Source organism: Bos indicus, chromosome X, assembly GCF_029378745.1.
Source record: "Bos indicus isolate NIAB-ARS_2022 breed Sahiwal x Tharparkar chromosome X, NIAB-ARS_B.indTharparkar_mat_pri_1.0, whole genome shotgun sequence".
Lineage (NCBI taxonomy): Eukaryota > Metazoa > Chordata > Mammalia > Artiodactyla > Bovidae > Bos > Bos indicus.
In genome coordinates, this window is record NC_091789.1 from 73,042,838 (window position 1) to 73,055,606 (window position 12,769).

The window sequence follows — 12,769 nt, forward strand, 5'->3', positions numbered from 1 at the left end:
ACGATAAATTTGCAGGAAAGAAACCCTGGTTTTTGATAAAAATCAAAGACTGCTGACTTTGCATCCCCTATTATCCTCTATGTGTAACTTAGGGTATATAAGCCCCTGTTGAAAATAAAGCTACGGGCTTTGCTCACCAGCGCTTGGTCTCCCCATGTCATTCTTCCCTTTAACTTCCAGCTGAGTCTCCATCTGAAGCGCGGAACCCACCACGCTTACTAATTATGCCTGGGCTTCTAAGACCCACTCGAGAAGGTGTCTAGGGTGAGGCACCTTCCGCTATTCGAGAGGGCGTCTGCGGCCTAGTAAGTGGTGCAAACTTCTTGTCTTGAAGTTTTATTGGTCTCCCGCGTAAACCAAGCTACTCAGCTTCTTTTCTCCATTGAATTTTCCTACTGAGCTATCCTCATTCTATTATTCTTTATATCTCTAATTAGCATATAAATAGTCGCCTAGGCCGTCTCTCCTTTGAATACCCTGGATCAGCTGGGGCTGGTCCCCAGCACCCTTGCATATTGTTAGCATTTGTCTTACATATTGTGGTGCTCCAATGTTGGGTGCATATATATTTATAACTGTTATATCTTCTTCTTGGATTGATCCTTTGATCATTATGTAGTGTCCTTCTTTGTCTCTTTTCACAGCCTTTATTTTAAAGTCTATTTTATCTGATATGAGTATTGCTACTCCTGCTTTCTTTTGGTCTCTATTTGCGTGGAATATCTTTTTCCAGCCCTTCAGTTTCAGTCTGTATGTGTCCCTTGTTTCGAGGTGGGTGTCTTGTAGACAACATATATAGGGGTCTTGCTTTTTTATCCATTCAGCCAGTTTTTGCTTTTGGTTGAGGCATTCAACCCATTTACATTTAAGGTAATTATTGATAAGTATGATCCTGCTGCCATTTACTTTATTGTTTTGGGTTCAAGCTTATACACCCTTTATGTGTTTCCTCTCTAGAGAAGATCCTTTAGCATTTGTTGGAGAGCTGGTTTGGTGGTGCAGAATTCTCTCAGCTTTTGCTTCTCTGTAAAGATTTTGATTTCTCCTTCATATCTGAATAGGATCCTTGCTGGGTATATTTGAATGACACCTGGGCTGTAGGTTATTTTCTTTCATCCCTTCAGTATTTCCTGCCATTCCCTCCTGTCCTGAAGAGTTTCTATTGAAAGATCAGCTGTTATACTTATGGGAATCCTCTTGTGTGTTAGTTGTTGTTTTCCCGCTGTTGCTTTTAATATTTGTTCTTTGTGTTCGATCTTTGTTAATTTGATTAATATGTGTCTTGGGGTGTTTTGCCTTGGGTTTATCCTGTTTGGGACTCTCTGGGTTCCTTGGATTTGGGTGATTATTTCCTTCCCCATTTTAAGGGAAGTTTTCAACTATTATCTCCTCAAGTATTTTCTCATGGTCTTTCTTTTTGTCTTGTTCTTCTGGGACTCCTCTGATTCGAATGTTGGGGCGTTTCACATTGTCCCAGAGGTCTCTGAGATTGTCCTCATTTCTTTTATTTCGTTTTTCTTTTTTCCTCTCTGTTTCATTTATTTCTACCATTCTATCCTCTACCTCACTTATCCTATCTTCTGCCTCTGTTATTCTACTGTTGGTTCCCTCCAGAGTGTTTTTGATCTCATTTATTGCATTATTCATTACATATTGACTCTTTCTTATTTCTTCTAGATCCTTGTTAAACTTTTCTTGCATCTTCTCAATCCTTTTCTCCAGGATATTTATCTGTAACTCCATTCTGTGTTCAAGATTTTGGATCATTTTCACTGTCATTATTTGGAATTCTTTATCAGGTAGATTTCCTATCTGTTCCTCTTTTGTTTGGTTTGGTGGGCATTTATCCTGTTCCTTTACCTGCTGGGTATTTCTCTGCCCTTTCATCTTGTTTATCAGCATTTCTTTTATATCTTTTTGTTCTATGATTGCCATGGCTAGGATTATCAAAACTCTCTTGAGTAATAGTGGTGAGAGTGGGCACCCTTTCTTGTTCCTAATTTTAGAGGATATTCTTTCAATTTTTCACCATTGAGGGTAATTTTTACTGTGTGTTTGACCTATATGGCTTTTATTATTCTGAGGAATGTTCTTTTTATGCCTGCTTTCTGGAGAGTTTTTTAATCATAAATAGGTGTTTAATTTTGTCAAAGTCTTTCTCTGCATCTGTTGAGATAATCATATGGTTTTTAATCATTCAATTTCTTAATATGATGTATCACATTGATTGATTTGCAAATACTGAAGAATCCTTGCATCCCTGGAATAAAGCCCACTTGACCATGTTCTTTTAAATATGTTGCTGGATTCTGTTTCCTAGAATTTTGTCGAGGATTTTTGCATCTATGTTCATCAGTGATATTGGCCTGTAGTTTTTTTTTTTTTTTTTTTTGTGGCATCTTTGTCTGGTTTTGATATTAGGGTGCTGGTGACCTCATAGAATGAACTTGGGAGTTTGCCTTCCTCTGCAATTTTCTGGCAGAGTTTAAGATTGGTGTTCGCTCTTCTCTAAAATTTAGGTAGAATTCACCTGTGAAGCCATCTGTTCCTGGGCTTTTGGTTGTTGGAAGATTTTTGATAACAGTTTCAATGTCCATGCTTGTGATGGGTCTGTTAAGATTTTCTATTTCTTCCTGGTTCAGTTTTGAAAGGTTATACTTTTCTACTAATTTGTCCATTTCTTCCAAGTTGTCAATTGTTCATACTAGTCTCTTATGATCTTCTGTATTTCTGTGTTGTCTGTCTGTTGTGACTTCTCCATTTTCATTCCTCATTTTATTGATTTGATTCTTCTCTCTTTTTTTCTTGTTGACTGTGGCTAATGGTTTGTCTATTTTATGTATATTCTCAAAGAACCAGTTTTTAGTTTTGTTGATTTTTGCTATAGCTTCATTCATTTCTTTTTCAGTTATTTCTGCTCTGATTTTCATGATTTCTTTCCTTCTGTTAACTTTGGGTTTTTCTGTTCTTCTTTTTCTAGCTGCTTTAGGTGTAAAAGTTTGGTTGTTTATTTGATGTTTCTGTTTTTTTTTTTTTTTTTTTTTGAGGTATGCCTGTATTGCTAAGAATCTCCCTCTTAGCACTGCTTTTACTGAATCCCATAGGTTTTGGGTTGTCGTGTTTCATTATTATTTGTTTCTATGCATAGTTTGATTTCCTTTTTGATGTCTTCCGTGATCTGTTAGTTATTAAGAAACATGTTGTTTAGCCTCCATGTGTTTGTGTATTTTTATAGTTTTTTTTCCCCCCTATAGTTGATATGATCTTACTTACCATTCTGTGATCAGAAAAGATACTTGAAATGATTTCATTTTTTTACAATTTACTAAGACTAAATTCGTGGCCCAGGACATGATCTATCCTGGAGAATGTTCCGTGTGCACTTGAGAAAAAGGAAAAATCCATTGCTTTTGGGTGAAATGCCCTGTATATATCAATGAGATCTAACTGGTCCATTGTATCATTTAAAGGTCTGTTTCCATGTTAATTTTCTGTTTTGTTGATCTATCCACAGGTGTGAGTGCGGTATTAAAGTCCCCCACTATTAGTGTGTTACTGCTAATATCGCCTCTCATACATGTTAGCATTTCCCTTACATATTGTGGTGATCCTATGTTGACTGCATATATACTTACAATTGTTATATCTTCTGGGATTGATCCCTTGATCATTATGTAGTGTCCTTCTTTGTCACTTCTACATAGAAAACACTAATAATACCACCAGAAAATTACTACAGCTAATCAAAGAATGTAGTAAAGTTGCAGGATATAAAATTAATACACAAAAAACCCTTGCATTCCTATACACTAACAATGAAAAAACAGAAAGAGAAATTAAGGAAACAATCCCATTCACCATGGCAATGAAAAGAATAAAATACTTAGGAATACATTTAAAGAAACAAAAGACCTATATATAGAAAACTATGAAACACTGATGAAAGAAATCAAAGATGACACATACAGATGAAGAAATACACCATGTTCATGGATTGGAAGAGTCAACAGAGTGAAAATGAGTATACTACCCAAAGCAATCTAAAGATTCAATGCAATCCCTATCAAGCTACCAGTGGTATTTTTCACAGAACTAGAACAAATAATTTCACAATTTGTATGGAAACCCAAAAAACCTCGAATAGCCAAAGCAATCTTGAGAAAGAAGCAGGGAAGTGGAGGAATCAACCTCCCTGCCTTCAGACTATACTACAAAGCTACAGTTATCAAGACAGTATGGTACTTGGACAAAGACAGAAATATAGATCAATGGAACAAAATAGAAAGCCCAGAGATAATTCCATGCACCTATGGACACCTTGTCTTTGACAAAGGAGGCAAAAATATACCATGGAGAAAAGAAAATCTCTTTAACAAGTGGTGCAGGAAAAACTGGTCAATCCTGTATAAAAGAAAGCAAATAGAACACTTTCTAACACCATACACAAAAATAAACTCAAAATGGATTAAAGATCTAAATGTAAGGCCAGAAAGTATAAAATTTGTAGAAGAAAACACAGGCAGAACATTCTCTGACATAAATGACAGCAAGATCCTTTATGACCCACTTCCCAGAGTAATAGAAACAATAAATAAATAAATAAACAAATAGGATCTAACTAAACTTAAAAGCTTTTGGGCAACAAAGAAACTATAAGCAAGGTGAAAAAGAAGCCTTCAGAATGGGAGAAAATAATAGAAAATGTGAAAACTGACAAAGAATTAATGTCCAAAATACACAAGCAATCCATGCAGCTCAATACCAGAAAAATGCACAATACAATCAAAAAGTGGAGAAAGAACTAAACAGACATTTCTCCAAAGAAGACATACAGATGGCAATGTAGGAGACCTGGGTTCGATCAGTAGGTTGGGAAGATTTCCAGAGAAGGGAAAGACTACCCACTCCAGGATTCTGACCTGGAAAATTCCATGGATTGCATACTCCATGGGGTCATGAGATGGACACGACTGAGCGACTTCAACATACACACATATGTAAATAGTCCATAGCACTTAGCTGGCAACTTTGCTTAATAAGCAACTCAATTGAATTCTGTTTAAAATATACTGGGGAACACAATAAATACCAAGATATCTTGTTCATTCCATAACATAGTAAGGAGCACAGATTTATTTTAAAATATAGAAATATGTAAATTAAGTATTAGAGCCAAATGCCAGTTTCCTATTATCCAACCTAGATTTTAAACTTTCCAAAGATACAAGTGCCAAGGTAGGCTTAAAAACAACATCTCACTAAGATTAATAAAAAGGAGAAAAAAATACTGAGAGTCTGCAAGTATACAGAAGAGTAAATCTATTCTAGACTGCTAATGAAAATTAATAAAACTTTACCCAGTGCTTTGTATATGCCTCACATATGTAAGAGGAGCTCAGGAAATATTTTTTTGTTTAGTGAATAAGTAAATACCACCTTTATGCATGTTGGTTTGGCAACTTACTGATATGTTTCATGCTTTCTCACCTACAATTCCATTTCTAGAGATTTATTCTAAGGAAACAGTTACATATGTACATAAAGATTCAGGTACAAAGTGTTTTGACAAAGCCTGATTACATTTGCAAAATAATTGGAAATACACTAAATTTTCAGAATATATGAAAAATATATATTTGATATGATATATTCATACAACAGAATATGCCACTATTAAGAATTCTGTCCAATGCCATCCAACAGTCTGTGACAGGGTCAAGATTCAGATTTAGGCCTGTTTGCCTCCAATATATATTTCTAAGCATGCAGATGTATCTTAAGGGTAACTTGAGGCTAGAAAAGATGAAACGTACCGTGGTGAAGAGAATAAGTTACTACAATGAGACATTAAAAGGCTGATATGATAGACTAGATTAATGAGATGTAAGTTAAAAAGGCATAAATGTACCTGTAACTAAATCTAAAATGTATGTATGCATAAGTACAAACTCAGAAATTACTAGTAAGCTATGTACTAGTAGCTTACTAGTAGCCCATATAAAAACATTTAATGAATTTTAGAGAACTGCACATTCACTATGTCATGGTCAAAAGCTGATTTTAAGCAAGGTTGATTGTGATGACCCAAAACAAAAATAAATATAAAAACAAATGTAATCTTAGACTGAAACACCAGGGAAGCCTAGTCAGCATTAAAACAGAAATAAATTATCTTAAACAAGAAAAGTCAGAGTCTGACTCTATCTTGCAGTATTCAAAATACTTACACCAGAAGAAAACACTAGCCATCCTGAACATGTTTGGCAGAGAAAGATCATGAAAGTGAAGGAACTCAAAGCTTTGACCCAGGAGTAATTGTTAAATTACTAATATGTTTACCCAGGAAGCAAAACTAAATAAAGTGAATGGACATCTGAAGAGTTGTTTTGTGGAAGAGAGATGAGAACTGTTCTGGACAGCATAAATGAAAGAGATACAGGGCCAATAGGTAGAATATGATTATGAGACAGGTTTGTGTTTGATGAAAGAAAGGACCTTAAATTGAATGAAAGCTGCCAGAAAATGGTATGGACTGCCTTAGGTTCCTTTATCCAGTTTTATTCACATTGAAGAAAACAGCCAGTTAGTGTGCCTATTGTAGAGGGACTTACAATACTATAGAGTAAGCGAATTAGAAAACATCTAAGATTGCTTTCAAAACTGAGATCTTAATGAATTTCTTAAACTAAAGCTTTCAAATATCATGTGCACCTGTATAAATTTTTTTCCAGAAACAAAAACTAGACTGCTTACAAGAACTAAAACCCTATACTACTCATCGATTATTCATTAAGAAAAATCAAAAAACTGTTTTTCATTGGAGTTAGTATTTTAGATGTTTGGGCTAAAAATAATAAAATATTTACTTTGAGACATCTTGTAACTATTTCTCTCAACTTGAAAAACATGCCTAACAAATACTTCAAAGACATTTTTGATGAATAGAGTTAACAAAGAAACAAACCTCACAGTTTTTACATCATATTTATGTCATACAAAATTCACAAACTTTTGTAGGCAAGTTACCTGCTCTGGTTTCACTAGCTGCTTTTTGGACTCCTCTTCTTTGGCCACATGCACACTTATAGATGCATATATTAGACCTGTTGGCATGGTTGTCAACTTTCCCATCTGAGAAAATATATCAAAACATATTTTTAATTGAAAAGCTTCCCACCCCATATTTCCTGATAAATTTGGGGGTGGCACATTTGAGGAACACTATGGGTTTCATTTAAGTGTATTAAAAACTCAAGCATTCCAAACAATTCATACCTTTTTAGGATATAATTCCTAAAATTCTCCTCTCATGCTAAATGGTAGAGTATTATTTTCACCAATTTGTTAACTACTTACTTCATATGGAATACAGCAATATAGCAATTAGCAGGAAGAAGTGAATATAAAATTTTACAGGTGAAGTGAGATAGATTATGATATTCATTCAGTTCACAAATATTAACTGAGTAATTACTATATGCCAGACCCATTGGGAACAAAACAACAATTATCGCTTTCATGGAGCTGACATTCTAGTGGAGTAGAGACAGAAGATATACACAATACATAAATTATATGGTATACTACAATCGATAATGCTAAGGAGAAAGTAAAAAATAAGGGTCATCTGGAGTACTAGGTGATTCAGGTTGTATCTTGACACATAATTTATAATTACATTATTTATAAAAATAACTTCCTACCATTACAAATCTTATTCCCCTAATACATTCCTTTTTAGCTATTATATTTAATGCTTGATCTAAAGCCAAAAGTGACCTTTGTTTTTGATATAACTTGATTTAAATTAAGAATGCAGGAAAATTAGTCTCTAAGAACAAAGTGCTCCAGTGTTTATCCAGTATCAAAATAATTCCTAAAGATTATACATTCAACAAGGCCAAATGAAAAACTCTCCAGGGAACAACTATTTTAAGAGCTTTATTCTTTAGACTCAAAAGGAGGGCCTGATGAAATTGACAAAAGACATCCACAGGGAAGAGGTTTCTCTGGCTTACACATAAGTGGAATTGTTCAAGAACTGGAAGAAACACCAGCCAAAGGATTCCAAATGTTCTCGGATAACAGTGATAGTAACTGCATTTCATTTCTGACATATGTTTCCATAATTTCTGGGCAAAATAAGGGAAAGTACTGGTACTAGTAAAGCAATTTCCTGTTTAGGCATGACTCTGATTTAGATTGAGACTCCAAAAATATACAGTAAAATTAAGACTCAACACTAATAAAAAGAGATTGTTTTCACTGTTTTTCTACCTTCAACCTTCCCTCTGTACGTATGTCAGCATCATAGAACAATTTATCTAGTCCTGGCTTCCCGAAATACATCACTTTTGATTTCTTATACATATTTGGTATTTACTAATGAAATAACAAGATTCCCACTCAATATATAATGTCAGGTAACAAAAAAAAATATTAAAACTGATGCTGGCAAGAATGTTCTCCTATGTACCTGAAAAAATATTTTAATAAAGCTCTGAAGTGATTATTTGAAGCAAGTCAATTCTTACAATATTTTAAAGCTATTTTTAAAATACCTGATTAGACATTACTTCCTAGATAAAAGAAAAATATCTTTGAATATTGCTAATATCTGAAAAAATTTCAACAATGTTCTCATAGTCATTTTACTTCACATAATGGAAAAATAACATGTAGACTATAAAATAAGTTCATAGGTATTACTTAATAATTATAATCCTGTGCTACAGAGTGTGGACTAATTAAACTAGTGGCCTAAACTTTTCCATATTTCAGCCCGGGAACTTGGGGCACAGTTTCCAGCCTGATATATGAACTTTCCATATTTCAGCCTGGCAACTTGGGGAGTAAGCCACTAATTAGTCCACAGAAGAGAACATTCTTGCCAGCATCAGTTTGAATATATATATATATATATATATATATATATATATATTTTTTTTTTTTTAAGTTAGGGCTTCCCTTACAGTGCAGTTGGTAAAGAATCTGCTTGCATTGCAGGAGACCCCAGTTCAATTCCTGGGTCGCAAAGATCTGCTAGAGAAGGGATAGGCTACCCACTCCAGTATTCTTGGGCTTCCCTTATGGCTCAGCTGGTAAAGAATCCGCCTGCAATGTGGGAGACCTGGGTTCCATCCCTGGGTTGGAAAGATCCCCTGGAGAAGAGAAAGGCTACCCACTCCAGTATTCTGGCCTGGAGAATTCCATGGACTGTATAGTCCATGGAGTTGCAAAGAGCTGGACACAACTGAGCGACTTTCACTTTCACTAAAAAGTTAAAACAGTAGTATAACCTTGAAAAATGCCCAAGTATTGATATCCTTGCTACATTTTCTACTCTGTAGGGCAGAGTCCATCCACCTTGACTTTCAGTGATAAAGCTGTATGGCATAATGGCAAAAATATAAGCTCACAAGTTGCACAGACTTGGTTTTGAACTCAAGTTTTGGAGCTTACTGTCTACGTTTGGGCAAGTTACTTAAGCTCCTAAGAGGTATGCTGCCCAATATGGTAATTACTAGCTACACTGTTGTTCAGTTACTAAGTCATGTCCGACTCTTTGCAACTGCAAAACTCCAAGCTTCCCTGTCCTTTATCATCTCCCAGAGTTTGCTCAAACTCATGTCCATTGAGTCAATGATGCCATACAATCATCTCATCCTCTTGGCCCCCTTCTCCTCTTGCCCTTAATCTTTCCCAACATCGGGGTCTTTTCCAATTACTTGATTCTTTGCATCAGGTGGCCAAAGTATTGGGGCTTCAGCTTCAGCATCAGTCCTTCCCATGAATATTTAAGGCTGATTTCCTTTAAGACTGACAGGTTTAATCTCCTTGCAGGCCAAGGGACTCTCAAGAGTTTAGTCCCAGCTCTGTTCTTAGACTATGTAATCTCTAGTTAAGTCACAGGCCTACGTTTCTTTATTTGTAAAAATATCTTGTGCAGACAATCTCTGAGAGCCTTAGACCTGCACTCTCCAATAGGGTAGCCAATATCCACATGTTATTTAAAATTGTATCTCAATTAATGAAAATTTTAAAATTAAAATTAAATTTTAATTAAAATTAAAAATTAGTTCTTTCATCCCCCTAGCCACATTTCAAGGTCTCAATAGATACATAGGACTCTAGTGGCCACCAACTGGACAGCACAGAAACAGAACATTCCTACCATAGGGGAAAGTTTTATTGGATAGCACTGCCTTACAGCTCCAACATTTAGGATTTTCTTATAATTCTATCAAAAAAGAGATTAAGATTTTAATGAGATATATACACTCCTATGTTTATCACAGCATTATTCACAATGGCCAAGATATGGAAACAACCCAAAAGTCCATTGACAGATGAATGGATAAAAAAGATGTGATATACATATATATGCATGACTGCCTGTGCACTAAATTGCCTTGATCATGTAACCATAGGGTTACTCTTTGTAACCCTATGGACTATAGCCCCCCAGGCCCCTCTGCTCATGGGATTCTCCAGGCAAGAATATTGGATTGGGTTGCCATGCTCTTCTCCAAGGGATCTTCCCAACCCAGGGATCAAACCTTGGTCTCTTATGTCTCCTGCATTGGCAAGTAGGTTCTTTACCACTACCACCGCTTGAGAAGCCCATACACAATGGAATATTATTCAGCCATGATAAAAGAGGATATCAAACTATTTTCAACGATATGGATGGACTTTGAGCATATTATACTAAGCCATATAAGTCAGAGAAAGACAAGTACTGGAGAATGTCACTTAGATGTGAAATCTAAAAAGTCAAACATGTAAAAACCAGATAGTAAAATGATGGTTACTAAGGGATGTGGGGGAGGGGAATAAGACTGATGGGGTTTAAGGGTACAAACTTGTACATAGTAAATAAGCCATAGAGATCTAATGCACAATATAGACAATGTTGTAATATAATTATATCATTTGATAAATATTATATAACAGCAGTCACATTACAACCTATACATGTATAAAAGCAACATACAATACACCTTAAACTTACACATTACATATCAAATTTATTCAATAAGAAATGATTATTTCTGATTTCAAATATACCAGTTTTAATTCTAAATCCATCTATTCAGGGCATATATATTAACCTGAAAACAGCAAAAGGAAGAACTGGACACTATTTATGCCACTGCAGAAGAATATAATGGCATTATATTTTTAAGAGAGTAAAATATGAAAATGAGAAATTTTATCCTGTTATAGGAATGATGGTTTAAATCTATAAATCAGAAAACATTCTCATAAAATTGTGAAAACAAACCTATGAAACAGTTGACCCTGGAACAGTGGAGGGCTTAGGGGTGCTGACCCTCCTTGCAGTCAAAAATGTATAACTTTACAGTTGGCTTTCTATATCTGTGGCTCCACACCCACAGATTCAACCAAACTGGGATCATGTAGTACTGCAATAAAAATTTAGTGAAAAGAATCTGCATATAAGTGGACCTGTGCAGTTCAAACTCACGTTGTTCACTGTATTCATTATACTTACATCTTTCCATTTTTTACACAAATAGTAGTCAAACAACTGTGCTAGATACGAGAAAAATAAACATAAAAAAATATGCCCCCACTTCCCATGCCCCATTTCCAAGGGAATTTACCATAACTTTTCTATCCTTGTCTCTGTTCACTACTCTCCCTCAGGAATTCGTTGACATAGTTAAGCTCAACTGGTTGCTTATTTCCATGTCATAACCCCCAGGAATACCCTCTTTACTATATCGGCATTCTTAAGAACTACTTAGATACAGTACTCTTCATGTGGTCTTTCCTACCCCTCTAATTATATATATAATTATTTCTAATTAGAAATAGTCAACCAAATCCAGGAAGCACAGAGAGTCCCAGGCAGGAAAAACCCAAAGAGGAACACACTGAGACACACAGTAATCAAACTGACAAAAATGAAAGACAAACATAAAATACTAAAATCAACAAAGGAAAAACAACAAATAAAATACAAGGGAATTCCCATCAGGCTATCAGCTGATTTCTCAACAGAAACTCTACAAGCCACAAGGGAATGGCATGATATATTTAAAGTGATGAAAGGGAAGAACCTACAACCAAGAATACTCTACCCAGCAAGACTCTCCTTCAGATTTGATGAAGAAAAATCAAAAACTTTCCAGACAGGCAAAAGTTAAGAGAATTCAGCATCACCAAACCAACTTTACAATAAATGCTAAAGGAACTTCTCTAGATGGGAAATAAGAGAAGGAAAAGACCTACCTCTACAAAATAAACCCAAAACAATTAAGAGAACAGTAATAGGATCATGTGCTGTGCTGTGCTTAGTCAGTCAGTCATGTCCGACTCTTTGTGACCCCATGGACTGCAGCCCACCAGGCTCCTCTGTTCACGGGATTCTCTGGGCAAGAATACTGGAGTGGGTTGCCATGCCCTCCTCCAGGGGACCTTCTCAACACAAGGATCAAACCAGGTCTGCCACACTGCAGGCAGATTCTTTACCATCTGAGGCAGGGAAGCCCAATAGGATTATATGTATTGATAATTACCTTAAATGTAAATGGATTAAATGTACCAACCAAAAGACAAGACTGGCTGAGCAGATGAAAACATGTACATGTATGAAAATATGTGCATTCCACTTACCACATCACTCTGCTTGACCCCCCCCTCCCCAAATTGCAAGTAATTATTTGTTAGGTTAATCATGTTCCGATTATAGCTTGCATTTGTAATTATCTTTTTTTTTGAGGGGGGGCAGGGGGAGGGT

At 35.6% G+C, this 12,769-nt stretch overlaps 1 protein-coding gene across 5 annotated transcripts in view; it reads right to left on the reverse strand.

Moving 5' to 3' along the window:
* Positions 1–12,769, reverse strand: part of APOOL (apolipoprotein O like) — a 139,984-nt gene that overhangs the window by 95,052 nt on the left and 32,163 nt on the right. For 4 of the 5 annotated variants that reach the window (XM_070784308.1, XM_070784313.1, XM_070784312.1 and 1 more), the window contains one exon: positions 7,027–7,131. The exons of the other annotated variant lie outside the window; for it this stretch is intronic. In XM_070784308.1, the coding sequence (XP_070640409.1) occupies positions 7,027–7,131 (105 nt within the window). Of the gene's footprint in view, positions 1–7,026; positions 7,132–12,769 lie in introns of those variants that run through there. 5 annotated transcript variants of the gene reach the window in all.